The sequence below is a fragment of the Schistocerca nitens genome, chromosome 2 (genome assembly GCF_023898315.1).
Source record: "Schistocerca nitens isolate TAMUIC-IGC-003100 chromosome 2, iqSchNite1.1, whole genome shotgun sequence".
NCBI classification, from domain to species: Eukaryota; Metazoa; Arthropoda; class Insecta; order Orthoptera; family Acrididae; genus Schistocerca; species Schistocerca nitens.
Window position 1 is genome coordinate 456,193,769 of NC_064615.1, and position 27,139 is coordinate 456,220,907.

The 27,139-nt window shown below is 43.1% G+C and overlaps 1 protein-coding gene across 1 annotated transcript in view; it reads left to right on the top strand.

Moving 5' to 3' along the window:
• The window catches only part of LOC126235089 (ATP-binding cassette sub-family C member 4-like), a 257,022-nt gene that overhangs the window by 61,017 nt on the left and 168,866 nt on the right, over window positions 1-27,139 (top strand). The window contains exons 5-6 of the mRNA XM_049943823.1: window positions 10,728-10,953; window positions 18,093-18,249. Coding sequence (XP_049799780.1) covers window positions 10,728-10,953; window positions 18,093-18,249 — 383 coding nt within the window. The remainder of the gene's footprint in view (window positions 1-10,727; window positions 10,954-18,092; window positions 18,250-27,139) is intronic.

Sequence of the window (27,139 nt, forward strand, 5' to 3'; positions counted from 1 at the left end):
AACTTCTTCGTCTCAGATTAGCACTTGCAACCTACATCCTCAATTATTTGCTGTATGTATTCTAATCTGTCTTCCTCTACGGGTTTTGCCATCTACAGGTCCCTCTAGTAGCAAGTAAGTCATTCCCTGAAGTATTAACAGCAGTCCTGTCATCCTGTCCCTTCTCCTTGTCAGTGTTCCCTAAATATCCCGTTCCTCTCTGATTCTGCGCACAACCTCCTCATTCCCTACCTTACCAGTCCACCTAATTTATAACATTCTCCTGTTACACCTCATGTGAAATCCTTCGATTCTCTTCTATTCCGGATTTCCCACAGTCCACATTTCACTACCATACAATGCTGTGTTTCAGACGTACATTCTCAGATATTTCCTCCTCGAATTATGGCCTATGTTTGATACTAGTAGACTTTTCTTGGCTAGGAATTACCTCTTTGCCAGTGCTGGTCTGCTTTTGATGTCCTCCTTGCTTCGACTTCATTGGTTATTTTGTAGCCAAGGCATCAGAATTCCTTAACTTCATCTACTTCTTGACCATCAGTACCGATGTTAAGTTTCTCACTGATCTCATTTTTGTTACTTCTCATTAGATTCCTCTTTCTTCGATTTCTCTCAGTCCATATTGTGTACTTATTAGATTGTTCATTCCATTCAGCAGATAATGTAATTCTTCTTCACTTTCACTCAGGATAGCAAAGCCACCAGCAAATCGTATAATTGGTATTCCTTCACCCAGAATTTTAATTCCTCTCATGAACCTATCTTTTATTTTCATCATTGCTTCTTCGATGTTCAGATCGAACAGTAGGGGGGAAAGAAAACATCCTTGTCTCACACCCTCTTTAGTCTGAGCGTTTCGTTCGTAGTCGTCCACTCTTATTATTCCCTCTTGGCCCTTGTACATATTGTAGATATCGTAGTTCTGTATTCCTGAAGTTCCCAGAACATTTTTATATTTTCTTCTTTCATCGATCAACTTTAATACTTCTTATGTTACGCATGGTTTATTCACACGTACCTTCTTTATATTTATGTTTTTCTTTCCAACTTCTGTGACTGCCCTTTTCAGAGATGTCCATTCCTCTTCAACTGTACTGCCTACTGAGCTATTCCTTATTGCTGTGTCTAAAGCCTTAGAGAGTTCAAGCGTGTCTCGTCATCCCTTGGTACTTCTGCATCTCACTTCTTTGAGTATTGATTCTCCCTGACTAATGTCTTAAGCTTCAGCCTACTCTTCATCGCTACTATATTGTGATCTGAATCTACATCTGCTCGTGGGTACGCCTTACAATCCAGTATCTGATTTCGGAATCTCTGTCTGACCATGATGTAATCTAATTGAAATCTTCCCGTATATCCCGGCCTTTTCCAAGTATACCTCCTCTTCTTGTGATTTTTGTACAGAGTATTCGCTATTACTAGCTGAAATTTATGACAGAACTCAATTGGTCTTTCTCCTCTCTCATTCCTTGTTCCAAGCCCAAATTCTCCTGTAACCTTTTCTTCTACTGTTTCCCATACAACTGCATTCCAGCACCCCATGAATATTAGATTTTCATTTCCCTTTATGTACTGTACTATCCTTTCAATATCCGCATATACTTTATCTATCTCTTCATCGTCAGCTTGCGACATCGGCATGTATACCTGATCTATCTTTGTAGGTGTGGGTTTGCTGTCGATTCTGACAAGAACAACACTATCACTGAACTGTTCATTGTAACACGTTCTTTGCCCTACCTTTTATTCATAACGGATCTTACTCCCGTTATATCATTTTCTGCTGCAGTTGATATTACCCTATACTCATCTGCCCAGAAATCCTTTCCTTTCCATATTACTTCAATGACACCTACTACATCTAGATTGAGCCTTTGCATTTCGCTTTTTAGATTCTCTAGCTTCCCTACCACATTCAAGCTTCTGACATTCCACACATCGAACACTATCCTTTCGTTTATTATTCACTCTTTCACTCATGGTCACCACCCCCCTGGCAATCCTCTTCTGGAGATCGGAATGGGGTACTATTCCAGAATCCTTTGTCAGTGGACAGATCATCAATACACTTTTTCAATTACAGACCACGCGTGCTGTGGATGCACGTTATGTGTCTTTAATGCGGTGGTTTCTATTGCCTTTTGCATCCTCATATCCTTAATCGTTGCTGATTCTTCTGCCTTTATGGACAGTTTCCCACCCCAAGGATAAAAGAGTGCCCTGGACCGCTGTCCGCTCCTCAGCCTTCTTTGACAAGGCCGTTGGAACATTGAGGGTGACTTCTTATGCCGGAAGTTTTTCGACCGCCAATAGCTGACTATTAATCAAAATTTAAGCTGTGGCGGGTTGAACACGGAACACATGACGGTTTGATTACTAATCAAAGAAGCTAGCTAGCCATAGACCACAGGTGCAGAAGATTCGTAGTGCTATTCGCTTAAGAACAACACCCAACGGTGCAAGCGCTTTGTCGTCTTGCCTGGGAGCTTAGAGCGATGCACGAACAAGGGAATCAAAGGTTTGTTGTCAGTCAATTGGTAGAATTTTCTGCCATACAAATATATATAAAATGTCTTGAACCCACAAATAATAATGGCTAAAGCCTCCATCTCTATTTGGCAATAAATAAGCTGCGTAGTGTTTAATGTTTCGGTGGGACAGTCGATTATGCTCTCAGAGCGATCTGACAACTTGTGGGACAAAACTTCCGCAGTGCCAAAGTGGGATACGTCTGTTGTGCGTAGGTGTGATATCGTTATGACTAAGAATGTGACGCAAGTGTTTGATGATGGCGGCAAGGAAACTACACTTTTCCAATTGACAGAGTAAATCATTTTCCTGGAGCCGCTTAAAAAAGGATTCTAGTTTCTTGTGATTTTCATGTGGGGCGACTCCTTAGTAATAATCTCGTCCAAATAATTAACACAGTGCGGAATACATTGACTCAGTTGTTACAAGTACTTTTGAGAAATGGCGGATGCATCCTCAGCCCCAAGCGGTAAGCGACCTTACCTGAATAACCTGCGTGGCATACTTAAAACTAGTAAATTGTTTGAAGCATCATCAAGCAGCAGCTGGAGATACGCATTCTTTCAATCTGTCTTGGAATTATAATGGCCCGTGGCCAGTTTAGCCAACAACCCCTCCACGTAAGACAATGCGTAGTGATCAGCATTAGGCGAATTAATGGTGGGCTTCAGATCACTACAAATACGTGATGAACTGTTCGGTTTCTTAATGACCACCGTAGTCGTTGCCCTTGCCTGGTGGAAACCTGGGAAAGAACACATTGCTCGAGAAGACCTGCGTGTTTCGACTGAAGAGCCTCAGTAACTGCAAAAAGAAGCAGGCGAGCTCAGCAAAATTTTGCCACTTCAGAAGGCTTTAGAGAAATGTGTTAGTTCAAAAATCTTCCTACAAGAAGCGGTCAGGGCATGAAGATCAGCAAAAGGTAATGCACATTAAATTAACTTGCTCCTCTACTGTGAACCCATGCAGGTAAATGTGTGTAAGCCGTGCATGTTAGTAGTTGGTTAGTATGTGTTCAGTGGTTTTGTACTTAGCTGCCAGCTACATTTATCTGAGGAGAGGAATGGCCTACAGCAGTAGGCCAGGACAGGCGCTGGGCTTTTCGTTGTGGAGACAAACCAAGCCATTGATTGTCAAGCCACAGTGTGAAGTCCAAAGTAAACTTTCGTGGTGCCCTCCTGCTCCACAGCCATGGTGATAATAGATCACAGCAGTGTACTCTAACTGCGGCTGACCATGCTGCTGGTGGGCTGATTGTTAATCGCATTCAGGAGGATGGCGGTTCAAATCTCTGTCTGGCCATCCAAATTCAGATTTTCTGTGATTTCCCTGAATCACTACAGGAAAATTACAGGACAGGTCCTTTGAAAGGACATTTCCTTCCCCATCCTTGAAATAATCCGAGCTTATGCTCTGACTGTAATGATCTCAGTGTTGACCAGACGTTAAACCCAAATGTTTCTTCCTTCCTTCTGCTTGCTGTACACAGTTTCTGGGCGGCCACACTTGCTGCAGGCCTAACATTGTCCCTCATTATATGGGTAACAGCTTCTGTTGTGCCCGCGGGCCACGGTTAGGGCCAGAGTGGACTGGAGTTTCTTCAGCGTGCATGATGAATGATGCAACGCTAAGGAGGGAGAGTGTTTCTGACCCACCTGATTAACATACACAGGCTGACCAAATAACAGACATCCTCAGCTGAGTGCACCTGTGGGCAGCTTTACAGCATTTAGGTCCATGCTCGGCTCACTGGCAGACATCTACCTGCTTGCCCTTACGGCTGCCTACCATCTAACCCGTCGTCACTCAAAACAGGTAGCGCCTGTCACATAGGCACAGCGTACCAAAACGGTCAGATGGGTTGGCGACCTACTTAGTAGGGGCTGGGGGGTCGACTGACAAGTCAGGCTGTGAATAGGCGGTTTTAGAGGCAGAATTAGAGAATGATGTGTAGCAATCATTAGTTAACCACTGTTTGCGATGGTGACTGACAATTTGAAAAACTTGAATTCATTTTTAAAAGCAGGCTTAGCTGGCGAAGCAACCTTAAACGATTTAGCAGTTGTAAGCACTTCACCTAGACTAGGATGAGACATACCCAAAGCTTCTGCAGTGACCTGTCTGTTAAGGGCAAGGCAAATCACCATACCCCGAATCGACGACTGTTATACGACGCTTTACAGCTCTGACACGTGGCATTTTACCTGCATATGAGACACTGCGAGTCAGCCACTAATGTGGCGTCTGACTGTCCACATTATTTATGACACTGATTAAACTGTAGCGTAGCAGTAACGAGGTGCGTTTGTTAACCGTAGTGTTTATTTATGAGAGCACAGAGATCACTGAAACACAAATCACTATGGCCCAGAGTGAGTGCAAATTCTGCACTGCTTCATATAAACTACTAGCAGAGGACAGGAGCAATGTACTTTGCTGCCCAGAAATGCCATAAGCAAAAAGTACGGTACAAAACGGCGCAGGGAGCCTTCCCAGCTGTCCGAAGACTTATTCAAAGCAATGAAAGCCAATGGGGGCATAGTCACAGCCACCGACTAACGAGCCTCTGGTGACGCTCTGTACTCACAAGTTGCAACGCCTATGAAGCGCTATCGATATCACCCGCTGGCGTGGATATTAGACAGCTGCTCCACGTCCCTGCACATTTCTTTCAGCATCATCTTCTAGACGCCTTCACTCTCGCTCCTCCATACCTGGCTTGTAAGCCCTGTTTCCCTGTTTGTGTTTCGAATGATTCAGTATCTGCAGGTTGCTGGAACAGCCTACTGAATATTTTTTTGAAATGCAATGCTACGTGAAAGATGCCATTTAGCGCTCGTGGCACGTGCCTTTCGATAACACCGCTGGAAGAACCGGATCTGTTCTTCTTCAGGGGGAATAATAGGGCTCTATTCCGCTCTTTGAGTGTTCCCACTCCACAGAATCACTGATCTTGATTTGATACCTCCACAGTCTGAATCGACACATACAGAATGACTGAGGTGGTAAGCAGTTGTAACTGATTTGTTTGTTACAGCATCACAGCCAGACAACTAAGTACAGGGACAAAAACAACCAGTAAAAAGGAAATGAGGAATAAACGTCTGCAGGGCAGTAGTGGTGAGGGTTACCGGCAGGCGCTGTAGGGGAAATGCCGACCGCTGGAGGGGAAGCGACATTTTAAACTGAAATGCTCACATTTTTTCCAAATATTAAGTGCAGTCCCTCGACGACCACCCTTGCATGATGACCATTCAAAAAGTTCTGTCACTTCTGCTTTGGTTAGTATCTAAAAAGAATTCCGCTGCAAATGCAGCGATCTATTTTCACCTGCCTTGGTAAACATTTATAACTATCAGAGAAGCGACACGATTGGCGAATTTTGAGTAAAACCTACACATTTCTCTCGTTTCCGTGTTAAAATTTGTTTCTTTTGCCGTAACACAGCGGAGTTTACACAGTGTCACCTCACCAACATGCTGTGCAGACACAATTGCACTGTGGAGTAACAGGGCGGATAATTAACTTTTCCATAATAACCATATAGCTGTATACCCTCTGGCTACATCGTTGTCGCGGCGCCATGGCAAATGAGTATGCTACAACAGATTAATTTTCTCGATATTGGTGACAGATAGAGACCTCCATCCAGGTCTAAAGAAAAATTCAATATGCTCGCTACGTTTAATACACAGCAATGCGTTATGTAACATGCACCAAACGCAATATCATAGCGACCCCTATCTTTCATTGCAAACATTTTCTAATTTCGCGCATTGTCTCCTACTTCCATATTAATATCGCAATAAGTATGATCATTAACCTCCCCCCATGAACCATAGACCTTGCAGTTGGTGGGGAGGCTTGCGTGCCTCAGCGATACAGATGGCCGTACAGTAGGTGCAATCACAACGGAGGGACATCTGTTGAGAGGCCACACAAACGTATGGTTCCTGAAGAGGGGCAGCAGCCTTTTCAGTAGTTGCAGGGGCAACAGTCTGGATGATTGACTGATCTGGCCTTGTAACACTAACCAAAACGTCCTTGCTGTGCTGGTACTGCGAACGGCTGAAAGCAAGGGCACACTACGGCCGTAATTTTTCCCGAGGGCATGCAGCTCTACTGTATGGATAAATGATGATGGCGTCCTCTTGGGTAAAATATTCCGGAGGTAAAATAGTCCCCCATTCGGATCTCCGGGCGGGGACTACTCAGGAGGACGTCGTTATCACGAGAAAGAAAACTGGCGTTCCACGGATCGGAGCGTGGAATGTCAGATCCCTTAGTCGGGCAGATAGGTTACAAATTTTAAAAAGGGAAATGGATAGGTTAAAGTTGGATATAGTGGGAATTAGTGAAGATCGGTGGCAGGAGGAACAAGACTTTTGGTCAGGTGAATACAGGGTTATAAATACAAAATCAAATAGGGGTAATGCAGGAGTAGGTTTAAAAATGAATAAAAAAATAGGAGTACGGGTAAGCTACTACAAACAGCATAGTGAACGCATTATTGTGGCCAAGACAGACACGAAGCCCACGCCTACTACAATAGTACAAGTTTATATGCCAACTAGCTCTGCAGATGACGAAGAAATTGATGAAATGTATGATGAGATAAAAGAAATTATTCAGGTAGTGAAGGGAGACGAAAATTTCATAGTCATGGGTGACTGGAAATCAAGAGTAGGAAAAGGGAGAGAAGGAAACATAGTAGATGAAAATGGATTGTGGGTAACAAATGAAAGAGGAAGCCGCCTGGTAGAATTTTGCGCAGAGCATAACTTAATCATAGCTAACACTTGGTTTAAGAATCATGAAAGAAGGTTGTATACATGGAAGAAGCCTGGAGATACTAGAAGGTATCAGATAGATTATATAGTGGCAAGACAGAGATTTAGGAACCAGGTTTTAAATTGTAAGACATTTCCAAGGGCAGATGTGGACTCTGACCACAATCTACTGCTTATGAACTATAGATTAAAACTGAAGAAACTGCAAAAAGGTGGGAATTTAAGGAGATGGGACCTGGATAAACTGACTAAACCAGAGGTTGTACAGAGTTTCAGGGAGAGCATAAGGGAATAATTGTCAAGAATGGGGGAAAGAAATATAGTAGAAGAAGAATGGATAGCTTTGAGGGATGAAGTAGTGAAGGCAGCACAGGATCAAGTAGGTAAAAAGATGAGGGCTAGTAGAAATCCTTGGGTGACAGAAGAAATATTGAATTTAATTGATGAAAGGAGAAAATATAAAAATGCAGTAAATGAAGCAGGCAAAAAGGAATACAAACGTCTAAAAAATGAGATCGACAGGAAGTACAAAGTGGCTAAGCAGGGATGGCTAGAGGACAAATGTAAGGATGTAGAGGATTATCTCACCAGGGGTAAAATAGATACTGCCTATAGGAAAATTAAAGAGACCTTTGGAGAAAAGAGAATCACTTGTATGAATATCAAGAGCTCAGATGGAAACCCAGTTCTAAGCAAAGAAGGGAAGAAGAAAGGTGGAAGGAGTATATAGAGGGTCTATACAAGGGCGATTTACTTGAGGGCAATGTTATAGAAATGGAAGATGATGAAGATGAAATGGGAGATATGATATTGCGTGAAGAGTTTGATAGAGCACTGAAAGACCTAAGTCGAAACAAGGCCCCGGGAGTAGACGATATTCCATTAGAACTACTGACAGCCTTGGGAGAGCCAGTTCTGACAAAACTCTACCATCTGGTGAGCAAGATGTATGAGACAGGCGAAATACCCTCAGACTTCAAGAAGAATATAATAATTCCAATCCCAAAGAAAGCAGGTGTTGACAGATGTGAAAATTACCGAACTATCAGTTTAATAAGTCACATATGCAAAATACTAACGCGAATTCTTTACAGACGAATGGAAAAACTGGTAGAAGCTGACCTCGGAGATGATCAGTTTGGACTCCGTAGAAATATGGGAAGACGTGAGGCAAAACTGTCTCTACGACTTATTTTAGAAGCTACATTAAGTGCAGGTAAACCCACGTTTCTAGCATTTGTGGACTTAGAGAAAGCTTTTGACATTGTTGACTGGAATACTCTCTTTCAAATTCTGAAGGTGGCAGGGGTAAAATACAGGGAGCGAAAGGCTATTTACAATTTGTACAGAAAGCAGATGGCAGTTATAAGAGTCGAGGGACATGAAAGGGAAGCAGTGGTTGGGAAGGGAGTGAGACAGGGTTGTAGCCTCTCCCCGATGTTGTTCAATCTGTACACTGAGCAAGCAGTAAAGGAAACAAAAGAAAAATTCAGAGTAGGTATTAAAATCCATGGAGAAAAAAGTGAAAACTTTAAGGTTCGCCGACGACATTGTAATTCTGTCGGAGACAGCAAGGGACTTGGAAGAGCAGTTGAACGGAATGGACAGTGTCTTGAAAGGAGGATATAAGATGAACATCAACAAAAGCAAAACGAGGACAATGGAATGTAGTCAAAATAAATCAGGTGATGCTGAGGGAATTAGATTAGGAAATGAGACGCTTAAAGTATTAAAGGAGTTTTGCTATTTGGGGAGCAAAATAACTGATGATGGTCTAAGTAGAGAGGATATAAAATGTAGACGGGCAATGGCAAGGAAAGCGTTTCTGAAGAAGAGAAATTTGTTAACATCGAGCATAGATTTAAGTGTCAGGAAGTCGTTTCTGAAGGTTTTTGTATGGAGTGTAGCCTTGTATGGAAGTGAAACATGGACGATAAGTAGTTTGGACAAGAAGAGAATAGAAGCTTTCGAAATGTGGTGCCACAGAAGAATGCTGAAGATTAGATGGGTAGAACACATAACTAATGAGGAGGTACTGAATAGGATTTGGGAGAAGAGGAGTTTGTGGCACAACTTGACTAGAGGTAGGGATCGGTTGGTAGGACATGTTCTGGGGCATCAAGGGATCACAAATTTAGCGTTGGAGGGCAGCGTGGAGGGTAAAAATCGTAGAGGGAGACCAAGAGATGAATACACTAAGCAGATTCAGAAGGATGTAGGTTGCACTAAGTACTAGGAGATGAAGAAGCTTGCACAGGATAGAGTAGCATGGAGAGCTGTATCAAACCAGTCTCAGGACTGAAGACCACAACAGCAACAACAACTTGATCATTGACGAAATGATGGTTCAAATGGCTCTGAGCACTATGGGACTTGACATCTGAGGTCATCAGTCCCTTAGAACTTAGAACTACTTAAACTTAACTAACCTAAGGACATCACACACATCCATGCCCGAGGCAGGATTCGAACCTGCGACGTAGCGGTCGCGCGGTTGCAGACTGAAGCGCCTAGAACCGCTCGGCCACGGCGGCCGGGAACGAAATGATGGGCACATAATCATGAACCTGACATATATGGGTATAAGTAAGACAAAAGTGAAATTTTTTACGGAATAGTCTCTACCAAAATCCTTTGAGAAAGATTACAGGGCGTGCGTCTCGATTCTGTCATCGCCGACCAGCCGAAAGCTGCAAATCTGACTGCCTCCCCTTTCGGACAAACGAATGTACTCCCTCAGCACTTTGGACTGAAATTGGTCACTGTGCAGCCTGCGCGGACTCTACATTGCTATCGACGATCACAAAGGCTGTCACTTCACTCTTGCTGCACAATATGATTCAGTCTAATTGCAAATATCGGTTGCTGCTGGGGTTTTAATCTAATTCCACTAAAACACGAGTCGACTGACTAAACTTCCGTACCACATAATTCAGTGCCTACATCGATTTTCTTTATCTTCTTTCCTTTCATTCAATATCCGTCTGTACGTTTTGACAGTGATAAGCTGGAGAAACTTAAAGAAAAACCACTTGCACTACAATCTTGCCATTGAGTTCAACTAGGAAACCACATATTATTGCCGGCCGGGATGGCCGAGCGCCTCTAGGCGCTACAGTCTGGAACCGCGCGACCGCTACGGTCGCAAGTTCGAATCCTGCCTCGGACATGGATGTGTGTGATGTCCTTAGGTTAGTTAGGTTTAAGTAGTTCTAAGTTCTAGGGGACTGATGACCTCAGAAGTTAAGTCCCATAGTGCTCAGAGCCATTTGAACCATATATTGTCCCCTGTGTTTATTGAGTAACGGTGTGAGTTTGGTTCAAACAACTAGTAGTGCAAATTAAGTGGTTAATCTGACTAATAGGCCCATTGTGAAGAAGTACTGACGTTTTCAAATTTTGTTCCAGGTGCTGCGCATCAACAAGCAGTCGATGGACGCCACTGCCACCGGCCAGGTGATCAACCTGATGTCTAACGACGTGGCCCGCTTCGACGTGGCGTCGATATACGGCAACTTCCTTTGGCTGAGCTTCCTGCAGCTGGCGCTCGTCACTTACTGCTTGTACCGCTACGTGTCCTGGGCTGCCTTCGCCGGTGTCGTCTACCTCGTTCTGATGACAGTGCCGCCACAGAGTATGTCACTACAAAACTGTGTCTAGCACGATTTTGTAAACGTTTCAGTAGCTAGTCGCTAATAACTTAATATATTCGTTTACTTGGGCCTGGACCAAGTGCTAGAGGTGGAACATGTAGCACAGATACAGACTGGGAAATATAGAGTGAATTATGGAGGATGTTGAGAGTAGCATATACCTATAAATGAAAAGATAAACGTAAAACAGAAAGAAATTGAGAATGGCATCATACCAGTACAAAAGCTGATTTCTTTCGTTTTTTAATGCGTTTCTCTCATTTTTTTTAGACAAAGTAAAAGAAAAGAAACGAAATAAACATATGGATCCGTCCTGTATCAATGTGTAGGTTAGGAAGCGGAACAGTAAACGTCATACACGAGTGTGTAAAGCTCAAACAGCTCAGTTTAAGAGTGGAAGTTTTACAGCATTTCTCATGGGTGAAGTCTGATTCACTCACTAATCAGTAATTTTAATTTCAGACCTTAAAAGGATGTTTGTAATGCTTCGAAAAAGACGCATTGACTCAGTCTAGAATGTAGTGCTTTTTAAAATGCCCAACCAAGGGAATAAAACATTCTGCTGACCTAGTATCGCGTCCTGATCGCTGTCGGGATGGTTGTTCCAGGCTGCTTATTTGCTGCCTACGATGGTGCAACAGAATGACACTTCTGTTAATGAACGCCTAATTATATTAAGTCAACAAATGCTATTTACTTTATCTTTCAGTCCATGACCAAATGGTCAGTATATACAGTTCCACACAGTAAATGGAATGACACTATTAATAAATATAGACTTCGGTCAGAAATCGGTAGTAAGGTAGAATATTGGAAATTTCTAGGTGCATGCATTGATGAGGGGTTGAACTGGAAAAAACATACTGAATATCTGCTCAAACGTTTGAGTTCAGCTACTTATGCTATTAGAGTCATTGCAAAGTTTGGCGATATACATCTCAGTAAATTAGCTTACCACGCCTATTTTCATCCTCTGCTTTCGTATGGCATCACATTCTGGGATAACTCATCACTGAGTAAAAGAGTGTTCATTGCACAAAAGCGTGTAATCAGAATAATTCCTGGAGCTCATCCAGGATCATCCTGCAGACACTTATTTAAAGAGCTAGAGATCTTTACTGTAACCTCACAATATATATATATATATATGAAATTTGTTATTAACAACGAATTCAAATGTAATAGCAGTGTACATGGCTACAACACTAGGAGAAAGGATGATTTCATTACTTAAGGTTAAATGGTTAAATCTAGCTTTGGCTCGGGGTAAATTATGCTGCCACAAAAGTCTTTGGTCACTTACCTAATAGCATCAAAAGTCTGACAGATAGCCATATAGCATTTAAAAGGAAATTAAAAGAATTTCTGAATGGCAACTCCTTCTACTCATTAGTTGAATTTTTGGATATAGGAAGTGGGTAGTTTCCCCACCCCCGTCCCAAAAAAATTAAAAAATATTAAGTGTCATGTAATATTTTGTGTAATGTAATATCTTGTATAGACACCTTTTATTAACCTGACACGTTCCACATCATTACGAAGTGTCGTATTCATGATCTATAGTACAAGTAATAATCTAGAACATGATGTTTGAGATTCAGCTCATTGTATCGGTCGGTTCTTGCACAGTCAGTTCTGAAACTAGGATGGAAGATTTGCCAAAAATGAATATTTGAGAAGTGATTTTCAGTTCCGCAATCAAGTTCTTGTAACAAAGAAAAACCATCTGAAAATCTTGCTCGCTAGTGGGGCATTGGAGCTTTCTTGAATTTAGTTTTTGAACATTTAGTCCAGAAAAAATAAATGCATGGAATGTGCATGTGAGAGAATAACGTTAATGATTCGCATTGACCAGAATCACAATATACTTTTAATAATGTGTATCATTGTTTCACTTTTAATTCCTTAGCTGAATGATGGCACGATATTTGAGATCTGCCCCCATTACAGCTCTTCAGCCCAATCCGAAAGCACTGGGAACGGAGCACAAGTGATCCCATTTCATAATACTTTGGGGGGGACTGTCATTTCTCGAATTTTCATTACAGCCAAGGAAATCTATCTAAAATTTTCGCACAGTTAAGGGTTTGGAGGTATTCGTAATTTATTTCTGAGACAATAAATCCTACACGGAAATGTGAAAACCTCGTGGCTGTTTGTGTGTGTATGTGTGTGTGTGTGTGTGTGTGTGTGTGTGTGTAAGACAGTTACATTGTAGATGACCTGCAATCAAATCTCCTCAGATATCCGACCGCTTTAGTCTACCTACGCTGGAAGACGTAAAGGAGAGGATATGCTTTCTGACACATCGATGAGAAACTTCCGACTGAAACGCGAAGAAACCTGAGAGGTGGAACAGACTGCTGAAGATGTGACCCACAGTATACACGGACCTTGTCAGCCAAATAAGAGGCGAGTTGAGAGTGGGGCGCAGGAAGTCCAGTGTGGGGGGGGGGGGGGGGGGGGAGGTTTCCAGTTAGTGCATTTTCTTTTCATCCGAAGGGTATCTCCCAAAACGGTGTACTGAGTTGTAGTGAAGAGGGGTAAAGAGATTTGAGCCATTTTTCATTTACTTGTAGGACAATACAACCCAGGCAAGGGAATGTAAAGGCCTAGTTCAAGTGTTTGTTTGTGTAACTGTTTATCTGTGTAAGGGCGTTAAAGAGATGACTTTCCCAAAAATTGCAGTGTACCTAGTAACAAGTATGTGCTATTTTCTCTCTCTCTTTTCATTTATCGTTCCAAGGAGTAGATCGGGTTCTTTAGAACATGTGGTTCTTGTTAGCCAATTAGCCAATGCGCCGGCAGTGGAACGTAGGCGTTGATAAATGGAAATAAAAATAACTCAAAATTAAATCCTCTATACGGCAAATTCGCCTGTAACTTTGTTGAATTATATAGTCTTGAAACTACACGTGAACTCAAGTCTGTAATGACCTCTGAAGTACTTCAAATACCAGGCAGAATTACAGAATACATAGGAACCATTAGTTTCGTGATACCATTAGTTGTATAGAAAAAGACAAAATACAACAAAGATATTTTATCATTGCTGCATGTAATAAACATTAACACTCAACGTTGTTAATTCCACGATAGCAATTCAGATTCATTCATGTATAAATACGCACAAAACAAAGAATACACAGAAGTAAAATATATCTTGTTGCAGTACCAATTGTTAAATATTATGTTTAATGCCTACAATTCTAGAGAACTTAGTCGTAGCAAAATAATTAACGTAAATGCGAGTGGTGATGCGCACACATTTCGAAAGTTTCAGTTCAGATATTCTATTATCATCCGGCGTTTCTCTTTTCCCTCAGACGCCTACGAAACAATATGTATCACTTTAACAGCTACATTCTATAAATATACTAGAGAAGAGGTTTCTCGTGCACGAATTTACACTGCTAAGCTGACACAACTCTGCTGTGTTATGCAGGATAGGACTGTTGCTGCCTTCCACGCATGTCTCCCCCATGACAACGCCAAGATGGTTCAGGAATTACTGATATTCTCTAGACGCAAAGGTATAAAATAACGTCACTGTCGGAACCAAGTGATCGTCAGTGACGATTAAATCTCATTACTGAGGCAGTAAACACTGGAAGAGTCAAATCATCCAGCTTACAACATTAATTGTAGTGATGGCGTCGCGTGTGGAACAAATTTTTGTGCATTGTCTATCTAAGTTATCAAGATCAAAATATACTGTGGCAACATCAAATTAATTTACTTTCTACGTGTCTCTACTTGGTCAGACGTCATTGGCTCAATATGCGCATATCCAACCACAGCAACTGCCAGTCGTTTGCTCCTAATAATGGCGTGTCACTCCCAACTGCTGTCTGTCTCAGCTGTCTATGACGTCACATAGTACACTTGAAGATTTGTTAATCGTTTTTATATTGTAAAAACTTACATCGATCGTTCCATGGGAGACAAATTCTAAATGATATTTGACACAATTTATTCTCCTACTTATGACAATGCGTAATTTTATGATGGCCTAATTTTCCTCCGCTACTCTAAGTTACATTGGACTCTTCCTCCAGTTCTTAGTGAAGAGGTGTCTGCTTCTGCACATTACGCAATATTTCTGCTTAGGGGACCGTCAGTGTTGCACTACCAACGTTCAGCACTCCCAACGGCGTGGTCTGAGTCCCCACCACTGGTGACTTAAGCTATTGTGACCAACGCCGCCCTGCTACACAACACTCGCCTCTGCCTCGCATGAATTCATTTCAATAGCTCAACTAAAATTCGAATACCTCGAGATTCTCCTAATGGACCACGATACTATTTTCGCCAAAGTTATTCTAATAAAATTTTCCATACATCTAGATATGATTACATCAGAATATTTTTCTCCTTCGTTATTTTAATTTATTAATTTATTGACAAGGAGAGCATTGTTCACGTGCAGTTGACAGACGTATCTGTGCTATGTCTCAAATTGTCAATAAATATTTTGCAATGGGCCATTTACAATGGAATTTTTTTATTTCCTGTCACAATACTAGTAAACGAATCAGTATTAAATGCCACTTAAGTTGATATGATGCACAGAATTAAACTATAACTCGGACAGAAAAATAACTTGGGGCGGCCGCGGTGGTCTCGCGGTTCTAGGCGCGCAGTCCGGAACCGTGCAACTGCTACGGTCGCAGGTTCGAATCCTGCCTCGGGCATGGATGTGTGTGATGTCCTTAGGTTGGTTAGGTTTAAGTAGTTCTAAGTTCTAGGGGACTTATGACCACAGCAGTTGAGTCCCATAGTGCTCAGAGCCATTTGAACCATTTGAACCAAAAATAACTTGGGCCCTACGTTGGAATTAAGATATGAAAACATTGAAGTTTATAGTATGATGTTTATAGCAGGATCAGTTAATTCAAGAGTAGAATAAGTTATATATACATTACGTTACGTGTATTATTCTACTTAGACGATGTCATGCAATGGACTAATATTCACTTGCTGTGACAGCGAAAACTTCAAACTCATGTACTCTAGGAAGTGGGAGTACTGCTTTCTGGTTACTTGTGTCTTAGTTGCAATATGTAATATCAGCAAGAAAGACTAATTATGGACATAATATCGTAAAAGAGATTCTTCTCCAGCTGTTTCTTGGACATATAACATATGCTTAAGTCAAGACTATCTGGGTACCCACTACTCCCGAGCTACACTTGTGATCCACTGGCTTGCTTCCTGCTGCAGATTTACTTGTCCCATCGTTGTTTCTCTCTGTGTCTCTTTGTTGTATACATCGAGAAGCTTTAGCGTATTTTGTCACAATTGTATTACTTACAAAAAACTCAGAAAACAACTGAACAACTTTACAGTTCAGATACTTAGTATATACACTGATGGAAAAAAAATTGCACCTCGAAAAGATAATTAATGGAAAGTAATGTAATTTTGGGGATACGTTTGTCTAGGTAACACATTTAAGCGATTAACTTCGCAAGATCATGGGTTTCACGGGTTAATGTGAGTGCGACATAAGTCATTGAAAATGTGAAATACTGGTACTTAAAAAGGGGTGTATCCACCACAATGTTGAATGCAAGCATACAAATGTTCATTGGTTGTGTCGTACAGGAGCCAGATATCCATTTGTGGGATGAAGATCCGTTCCCGTTGCACTTTGTCGGTCAACACGAGGGCGATTAATGCTGTTTGTCGATGACACTGGTATTGTCGTCCAAGTATATCCCATATCTGCTCGACTGGAGACTGATCTGTTGATCGAACAGGACAAGGCAACATGTCGAAACCCTGTAGAGACCGTTGAGTTACAATAGCGATATGTGGGTGAGCATTATCCTGTTGGAAAACACCCCTTGGAATGCTGTTCATGAATAGCTACACAACAGGCCGAATCACGAGATTGACGTACAGATTTGTGGTCGGGGTGAGTGGGATAAACACGAGAGTGCTTCTGCTGTCATAGGAAATCACACCTCAAATCATTGCACCAGGTGTAGGTCCAGTGTGTCTAGCAACCATATAGGTTGGTTGCAGGCCCTCAACTGACCTCTTTCTAACCAACACATGACCATCAGTGGACCCGAGGTAGAACCAGCTTTCATCAGAGAACACAACAGATCTTCACCATGCCCTCCAATGAGCTCTCGTTTGACGCCGCTGGTCACAAATGGCGGTTGTTTGCAGTCAGTGGAATGCACGCTACAGGGCATCGCTTCAGCGCATCTGGTTTGGAGCTGTGCTTGAAGTAACTGATTCGTAACAGTTCGTTGTGTCACTGTGGGTCAGCTGCTGCTCAAATTGCTGCTATAGACGCAGTACGATGCGCCAGAGTAATAAACAGAACGTGATACTCATCCCTCGAGGTAGTGCCACGTGGCCGTCCAGAACCCGGTCTTCTTGTGACCATACTTTCTCGTAACCACCGCTGCCAGCAATCATGCACAGTGGCTATATTCTCGCCAAGTCTGTTTGCAGCATCGCAGAAGGAACATCCAACTTATGGCAGTCCTATTACACAACTTCGTTCCAGTTCAGTAAGTTGTTGATAATAGCGTCTTTGTCACTTTAAAGGCTTTCCTGACTGGCACTGAGTCAGCACATCCTGCCTCAAAAGTAAATGATGATCACGATCGTTACAGCGTGTACTTAAAGAAAACCTGATTTGCGTCCCCATTTGCATCCTTTTACATATTTCATTCAAACCTTTCTCTTGTTGCACAGTTGATACATCCACAAAATCTTTAATTGCTCTGAAAATGTTGTGTCTCCTGCAGCCATATGCACTATGATTTCCTTACAAGCAATTTCTCGCTTTATTAAACAAAAGAATCTGCTTTTGTGAATGAAAGTTCCATTGATTAGAAGTCAGTTTCCAGTTACACTGTACTACTATAATTTCTAACGGTTTTTTTCAGATTCGTGTCTAATACCACAAATATTTTCATTCGTTATTTATAGTAAGATTTGTAACTGTGTAACTTGCCTCAAAGCCTTATGTAAGTAACATGCCATGTTTGACACCCATTAAGTAGTGCGATCCGTAGCACATTCACTTGACGATTTTTTTGTTGTAAGTAATGTTTCAGGTAATACCTGCAGCACATTCTGTGGTTTATGTTGGCAGCTTATATGGGGAGACTGTCTGCGCGTTTCCGTAAGCGAGTGGCCGTCCGGACTGACGAGAGGATGAGGATGATGAACGAGCTGGTGCAGGGCATACAGGTGGTCAAGATGTACGCCTGGGAGAAGCCCTTCGCCAAGCTCGTGGCCATGGCCAGGAAGTAAGTGACTGTGTAGTAACAAACCACAGTATTTATGAAATTACAATGCACATAGACATTCTGAGCCCATGGACGTCAGTATGTAACACTCGATGTTACCAAGTGTTTCGTTAAATTTCATTTATACATAACCAGTACCAGACTGAGCTCATCTGATGGCGTCTGTTTTTAAGTATGCACGCCATACGATTCAAATTACTTCCTAGTTATAACTTATTCTGCACCCGGTTGATGACACGGTGCTGCACAAAAATACTAAATATTCCTTTCTGAATAGTGGCAAGGGGGAGTTATTTCCACGACTATTACACCTGAATTATTTTAACTGTCTCTGCGTGTCAAAAAGAACTATCCTGCTGGGTATTCCACAAGCTTGTCAAGCTCTTCATGAGACTATAACATTCTAATTGTAAATTAAAATGTTGCGGCATTAACGTTTCCCCCCATGGACGGATGGAGTCTTATCATCAAAACTAGCCAACTACACCAGAGGAATAAAAATTATCTCACGATGTGGTAACGTGAAATACACTCCTGGAAATGCAAAAAAGAACACATTGACACCAGTGTGTCAGACCCACCATACTTGCTCCGGACACTGCGAGAGGGCTGTACAAGCAATGATCACACGCACGGCACAGCGGACACACCAGCAACCGCGGTGTTGGCCGTCGAATGGCGCTAGCTGCGCAGCATTTGTGCACCGCCGCCGTCAGTGTCAGCCAGTTTGCCGTGGCATACGGAGCTCCATCGCAGTCTTTAACACTGGTAGCATGCCGCGACAGCGTGGACGTGAACCGTATGTGCAGTTGACGGACTTTGAGCGAGGGCGTATAGTGGGCATGCGGGAGGCCGGGTGGACGTACCGCCGAATTGCTCAACACGTGGGGCGTGAGGTCTCCACAGTACATCGATGTTGTCGCCAGTGGTCGGCGGAAGGTGCACGTGCCCGTCGACCTGGGACCGGACCGCAGCGACGCACGGATGCACGCCAAGACCGTAGGATCCTACGAAGTGCCGTAGGGGACCGCACCGCCACTTCCCAGCAAATTAGGGACACTGTTGCTCCTGGGGTATCGGCGAGGACCATTCGCAACCGTCTCCATGAAGCTGGGCTACGGTCCCGCACACCGTTAGGCCGTCTTCCGCTCACGCCCCAACATCGTGCAGCCCGCCTCCAGTGGTGTCGCGACAGGCGTGAATGGAGGGACGAATGGAGACGTGTCGTCTTCAGCGATGAGAGTCGCTTCTGCCTTGGTGCCAATGATGGTCGTATGCGTGTTTGGCGCCGTGCAGGTGAGCGCCACAATCAGGACTGCATACGACCGAGGCACACAGGGCCAACACCCGGCATCATGGTGTGAGGAGCGATCTCCTACACTGGCCGTACACCACTGGTGATCGTCGAGGGGACACTGAATAGTGCACGGTACACCCAAACCGTCATCGAACCCATCGTTCTACCATTCCTAGACCGGCAAGGGAACTTGCTGTTCCAACAGGACAATGCACGTCCGCATGTATCCCGTGCCACCCAACGTGCTCTAGAAGGTGTAAGTCAACTACCCTGGCCAGCAAGATCTCCGGATCTGTCCCCCATTGAGCATGTTTGGGACTGGATGAAGCGTCGTCTCACGCGGTCTGCACGTCCAGCACGAACGCTGGTCCAACTGAGGCGCCAGGTGGAAATGGCATGGCAAGCCGTTCCACAGGACTACATCCAGCATCTCTACGATCGTCTCCATGGGAGAATAGCAGCCTGCATTGCTGCGAAAGGTGGATATACACTGTACTAGTGCCGACATTGTGCATGCTCTGTTGCCTGTGTCTATGTGCCTGTGGTTCTGTCAGTGTGATCATGTGATGTATCTGACCCCAGGAATGTGTCAATAAAGTTTCCCCTTCCTGGGACAATGAATTCACGGTGTTCTTATTTCAATTTCCAGGAGTGTATTAAGCCCCACAAACTTCTCTTTTGAGTTCACTTTCGCTTATAACCTACAAAAATGATCAACACTGTTTCTTTAAAAAACCATTCAAAACCTTCATTATTAGACAGGTTTATGCCGATTAATAAGACATGTGTGTTCTACGTGAGCGACTTCAGAGTAACCTGTGCCACCAGTGGTCACACGAGAGGAAGAGGAACCTGTGACCACTGGAGAAAGTCCCAGCTGTAACCTAAAAGTCGTACACATAATCCATACATGTCTTATTAATAGACATAAATCCACCTCCTACTCAAGGTTTAGGCTTCTGAAACGCGTAGTTGAAACAAAATTAATTATGAACGTTAACAGTGAACGTGTAGTTTCAACTGAACTGCAGTTTTTGCTGCAGATGAAGTTTACTAATCAACATCATAAATATACCCACATTCCAGCTGACAGTCGAAAGCACTGGGAGCAGAAATAAACATTAATAATGATATATTACATGAAAAATTATGTAAACTTCAGTGAGGGTTAATTCTCTTACCGCGACGAACTGAAGTCACCACATAGAAAAATACTTGTCTGTCAGCGTTCAAAGAACTGGTTTCAATGACAGTCTCACTGTACTAGCTTGCGTTGGTGTTTTTAATAACGTGGATACCACAAATTCTTGTCTGAAGGACCACAGGGTTCGGTTTTTGTTACCTATTATAGTTATTCCAGTTAAGTATTATGAAGAGGGCATCTGGGTATTGGTACAGAAGCACGAGAAGCTGTAATCGAGCCAGCGTAAGAAGATACCTGAGAGCTGACAACACTGTTGCCAGATTTCATCTGTGAACAGCAAATGGCTACAGGCGAAAGCAATAGCCATCTACAGAGATCCGTTAATACTTACAAAATCGTATTACGTGATGGCAGAAGTGGGCATGAGAAACTGCCAGACCCAGCCTAATGAAACTATCAAGGATCTTTTTATACTGACTCGACTACAGCCACAGTTAGCTAACAGCTGAGGCGCTGTTGTCCACAGTCAGCTGTGTTCAGGCTTCTGCCTTGGGATATAATTTTGGTGGCGAAGCTGGTGCGTTGTATGGCGCACCTCAAGTGTCGCTTGTTTCGCTCATGGGCTCTGCTGCCGAGGCACCTTCCACCACAGACGATGTTGGGGAACTACACTCACAGCAGGGTGAGTGGCATTTTGCAAGCTGTTTGCATCCCTGGGGCATACAATAAATGTGGGGGATTGTCCCATTCTTTCTACAAGCCGACAAGTGGTAGCTATTTCAGTAGCTCCAGAACACACACACAGGAGAACGGGTTTGATAGTTACCAGGAACTTGAGGGTTGGAAAGAAACGCAAAGTGAACTCGATATGTTTGCAGGGGGCCTCATCCCAGGTGTGGAAGAGTCACTGCGTGCAGCTATTGAGGTTTCATGGTGCTGTCGTAAGCATGTTGGTGCTCATGTCAACACCAAAGACTCCTTTCAGTTGGGTTCTGAAGCCATCCTCAGTTCACAAAGGTGGCTGCTGGAAATGATGAAGACTGATAATCACAAAAAACACCACCTTACGACAATCAGCCTCCTCCATACTTCTCTGTTGGTACTACACATGATGGTAGGTAACGTTCTCCAGAAATTTGCCAAACTCAAACCCTTTCTTCGGATTGCTGCTGGATATAGCAAAACTGATCGGTCCAAATCACTCGTTTCTAGTTATCCACTGTTCAGTGTCGTCGCTCTTTACTCCACCTCAAGTGTCATTTGGCATTAACACAGAGATACATGGTTTATGGGGAGCTGCTCGACCATCGACACCATTCCGTTTTAACTCCATGAAAGTATTGTACTGACTCGACTGCTGGTAGCAATTTTCAACTGACAAGTGATTCCTTCCGCTGATTTCATGTGATTTTTTACAGCCTCCCTCAGTACAGGAGGTCTGTCTAGTCTTGGTTTAGCTGTGTGTGCCTTAACGTTTCTACTTCACAATCGCGTCATCAGCAGTGGACTTGGGCTATTTTAGAAGGTTACTCAAGTGACATCCACTAACCAGTCTAGTTGGAAGTCACAGAGCTCTCCTGAGCCATTCTACTGTTACTACTTCTACTTCTCTACTGACAAGAATATACTCCTCACCTGTATTTATGCACCGAGGTGACAAAAGTCATGGGAGACCTCCTAATATCGTGTGGGACTCCATTTTCTCGGCATAGCGCAGCACCTCGACGTGGCATTGACTCAACAAGTCATTGAGAGGTCCCTGCAGATATACTGAGCCACGCTGCCTCTATAGTCCTCCATAACTGCGGAACTGTTGCCGGTGCAGGACTTTGTGCATGAACTGACCTCTCGATTATGTCTCAAAAGTGTTGGATGGGACTCATGTCTGCCGATCTGCGTGCCAAATCATTCTTTCGAACTGCCCAGAATGTTCTTCAAACCAATCACGAACAATTGTGACTCGGTGACATGGCGCATTGTCATCCATAAAAATTTCAACGTTGTTTGGGAACACCAAGTCCATGAATGACTGCATGTGGTCTCCATGTAACCGAAGGTAGCTATTTCCTGTCAATGATTCGTTCAGTTGGACCAGAGTACCCAGTCCATTCCATGTAAACACAGCTCTCACCATTATGGAGCAGACACCAGCTTGCACAGTGCCTTGGGGCCACGTCTTCGTCTGGTCTGCGCCACACTCTGACCCTACCATGAGCTCTTATCAACTAAGATAAGGACTCATTTGACAAAGCCACGGTTTTTCAGTCGTCTAGGGCCCAACCGAGCCCAGGAAAGGCACTGCAGGGGACGTCGTGCCATTAAGAAAGGCACTCATGTCAGTCGTCTACTGCCATAGCCCTTTAAGGACAAATTTCGCTGCACTGTCCTAACGATACGTTGGTCGTACGTCTCACGTTGATTTCTGCTGTTATTTAACGCAGTGTTGCTTGTCTATCAGCACTGAAAACTCTACGTGAGCGCAGCTGCTATTGGTCGTTGTGCAATGGCTGTCGGCCACTGCTTTGTTCTTGGTGAGAAATAATGCCTGAAATTTGGTATTCTCGACACACTGTTGGCGCTGGATCGCGGAATATGGAATTCTTTTACTGTTTCCGAAATGAAATGTCTCATGATCCCACCTCCACCTGCCATTCCGCGATAAAAGTCTGTTACTGCCCGTCGTGCAGCCATAATGAAGACGGAAAGCTTTGCGCATGAATCACCTGTGTACAAATGACAGCACCGCCAATGCAGTGTCCTTTTATATATTGTGTACGTGGCACTACTGCTACAGGGTGTTTCAAAAATGACCGGTATATTTGAAACGGCAATAAAAACTAAACGAGCAGCGATAGAAATACACCGTTTGTTGCAATATGCTTGGGACAACAGTACATTTTCAGGCAGACAAACTTTCGAAATTACAGTAGTTACAATTTTCAACAACAGATGGCGCTGCGGTCTGGGAAACTCTATAGTACGATATTTTCCACATATCCACCATGCGTAGCAGTAATACGGCGTAGTCTCTGAATGAAATTACCCGAAACCTTTGACAACGTGTCTGGCGGAATGGCTTCACATGCAGATGAGATGTACTGCTTCAGCTGTTCAATTGTTTCTGGATTCTGACGGTACACCTGGTCTTTCAAGTGTCCCCACAGAAAGAAGTCACAGGGGTTCATGTCTGGCGAATAGGGAGGCCAATCCACGCCGCCTCCTGTATGTTTCGGATAGCCCAAAGCAATCACACGATCATCGAAATATTCATTCAGGAAATTAAAGACGTCGGCCGTGCGATGTGGCCGGGCACCATCTTGCATAAACCACGAGGTGTTCGCAGTGTCGTCTAAGGCAGTTTGTACCGCCACAAATTCACGAAGAATGTCCAGATAGCGTGATGCAGTAATCGTTTCGGATCTGAAAAATGGGCCAATGATTCCTTTGGAAGACATGGCGGCCCAGACCAGTACTTTTTGAGGATGCAGGGACGATGCGACTGCAACATGGGGCTTTTCGGTTCCCCATATGCGCCAGTTCTGTTTATTGACGAAGCTGTCCAGGTAAAAATAAGCTTCGTCAGTAAACCAAATGCTGCCCACATGCATATCGCCGTCATCAATCCTGTGCACTATATCGTTAGCGAATGTCTCTCGTTCAGCAATGGTAGCAGCGCTGAGGGGTTGCCGCGTTTGAATTTTGTATGGATAGAGGTGTAAACTCTGGCGCATGAGACGATACGTGGACGTTGGCGTCATTTGGACCGCAGCTGCAACACGGCGAACGGAAACCCGAGGCCGCTGTTGGATCACCTGCTGCACTAGCTGCGCGTTGCCCTCTGTGGTTGCCGTACGCGGTCGCCCTACCTTTCCAGCACGTTCATCCGTCACGTTCCCAGTCCGTTGAAATTTTTCAAACAGATCCTTTATTGTATCGCTTTTCGGTCCTTTGGTTACATTAAACCTCCGTTGAAAACTTCGTCTTGTTGCAACAACACTGTGTTCTAGGCGGTGGAATTCAAACACCAGAAAAATCCTCTGTTCTAAGGAATAAACCATGTTGTCTACAGCACACTTGCACGTTGTGAACAGCACACGCTTACAGCAGAAAGACGACGTACAGAATGGCGCACCCACAGACTGCGTTGTCTTCTATATCTTTCACATCACTTGCAGCGCCATCTGTTGTTGAAAATTGTAACTACTATAATTTCGAAAGTTTGTCCGCCTGCAAATGTACTGTTGTCCCAAGCATATTGCAACAAACGGTGTATTTCTATCGCTGCTCGTTTAGTTTTTATTGCCGTTTCAAATATACCGGTCATTTTTGAAACACCCTGTAGCTGTATGTGCGCATATCGCTGTCTCTTGACTTCTGCGACCTCAGTGTACTGACACGTTCGCGTCGCACCCGATACCGCTGTAGCTGATTTGAGTAGCTAGTTCGACAATCCACAATGGAAATATTTTAGTCCTTGAAGCTACAAAAAGTCTTGACGTTAAGGACCGACCCAGTATGGAGACTGGAATTAGTGGTCACTGGTCATGATGTCATCATAGCTGCGATGCTTGCTAAACTTAATAAATCCACCAAGAAGGCTACGGGAGCTTTTGTCCTGGAAATAACACCTAAGCAGTTGTCAGCATCGTACTTAAACAGTGAATGGGTGTCATTTATTTTCAATATGATGGATATAGGGGAATCATGGGCAAAGTTTAAATTGTGTATCGATCTGTGGAGTAGTATGTACCGAGTAGTGAATTAAGGACGAAAAAGACCAATCATGTATCAATAACATAATTCTGAAAATACCGAGAAAGCAGAGACTGTTGTACTCTTAGTTCAAAAAAGAAATCAGAAATGTCGACGTTTTAATAACAAAATCCAGCAAACGATGAGGTATAGAGACAGGTTTACTCTCGGTTCGTAAAGGAACCCAGATAAATGTAGACAGGCGAAAGTCACTAGAAATTGCTGCACATACAAAAAGACCAATACGTGAAGAGCACAGTTACTTCACCAACACGTATTAGCGAAAAATCTTGCCGAGAATTTCTGGTCCTAGGTAAAATCTTTAAGCGGGTCAAACGATTCTGTTCAGTCTCTCGTCGAACATTCTGGTGTGGCAACAGAAGATAGCAAAAGAGAACCCGGAGTCTTAAATTCCGCGTTTAAAAATCATTCACTTAGAACGATCCTACAGACATACCATCGTTTAACCACCGCACAAAATCCCGTATGTAGGCCATAGAAATACATACACCCTGCGATGAGGAGCAAATGAAAAATTTGGAAACAAGTCACAAATAAGTCAATAAGCTGAAAACAAATAAGCAATTCCAATTCGATTATGGTCCCTAACTGCTTGCATTTATCGCAAATCTCTCGCCCATATCAAAGGCGCAAGCGATTGGACAGAAGAGAAAGTGATTCCTGTACATGAAGGGGCAAAAGAATGGGGCCGCAGAATTGCAGACCAATGTTTATTTATTTATTTCATTAACAGTACAGAGTAACCCACCGCCTTGAAATGTGAGGTGGGTCGGATGCTTCTGAATCCAACAGCAAACACTTCTCATTATTACAATGTTATTGGTACACAGTTGTTAATGTTTTTAAAATAATATAAAGAACATAATATAAAAATTTCTCTAAGGTTACAGCGACCTGAATGCTTAACAGCTGTTAAAGTGGTTCTATATAATTTGTTTCTGCCTAGCTGATGAGAATATAATTTATACATGCAAATGTCGAAGAAAAATAAAAGAAAAATGTAATACAATGAGCGTGGTGGAAATAATTTGCAATATGTAGAGGGAAATTATATACTGTATCTGGATGTGTAATATAGCCTATGTAGCATGTTGGTTAGTAATGGCCTATTTCTACCTATTTCAGGTGAGAAGGTAGAAACTCGAGCTATTCTCATCTGAAATGGTTTGTGTTCAAGTATGTTTAGTGTGTTTGTGTGTATTGGTATATTACTGGGAGTGTTGCAAATCAGAACAGTACATGATATTCAGTAGCTGTTTGTTTGTTCTATTGTTGGTAGTTGCGGTATATTCTATGTGATACCTTAGATACACACACCTGGTATTATACAAATTAAATACTGACTGAGCATTTGATACATGGAATACATGAATTTTAGCTTTACATGAGAAATACACTTATGCTTGTAAATTTGTCAGTAGAAAAAGCATGTAGTTCATTGCTACTTTAGTGCATTATTCGTTAGATAACTTAATACATTACTTTTACAGACCAATATCTTTAACATCCCTCTGCTGCAGAATTCTTGAGCATATTCTTAGTTCGAATGTAATAATTTTCCTTGAAACAGAAAAACTTTTGGCCACAAAAAACGCGGATTTAGAAAGTTCGTGCGAAACAGCTTGCTGTTTTCTCTCATGATATCCTGGGGACCATGGGTGGATGGAGGAGATCAG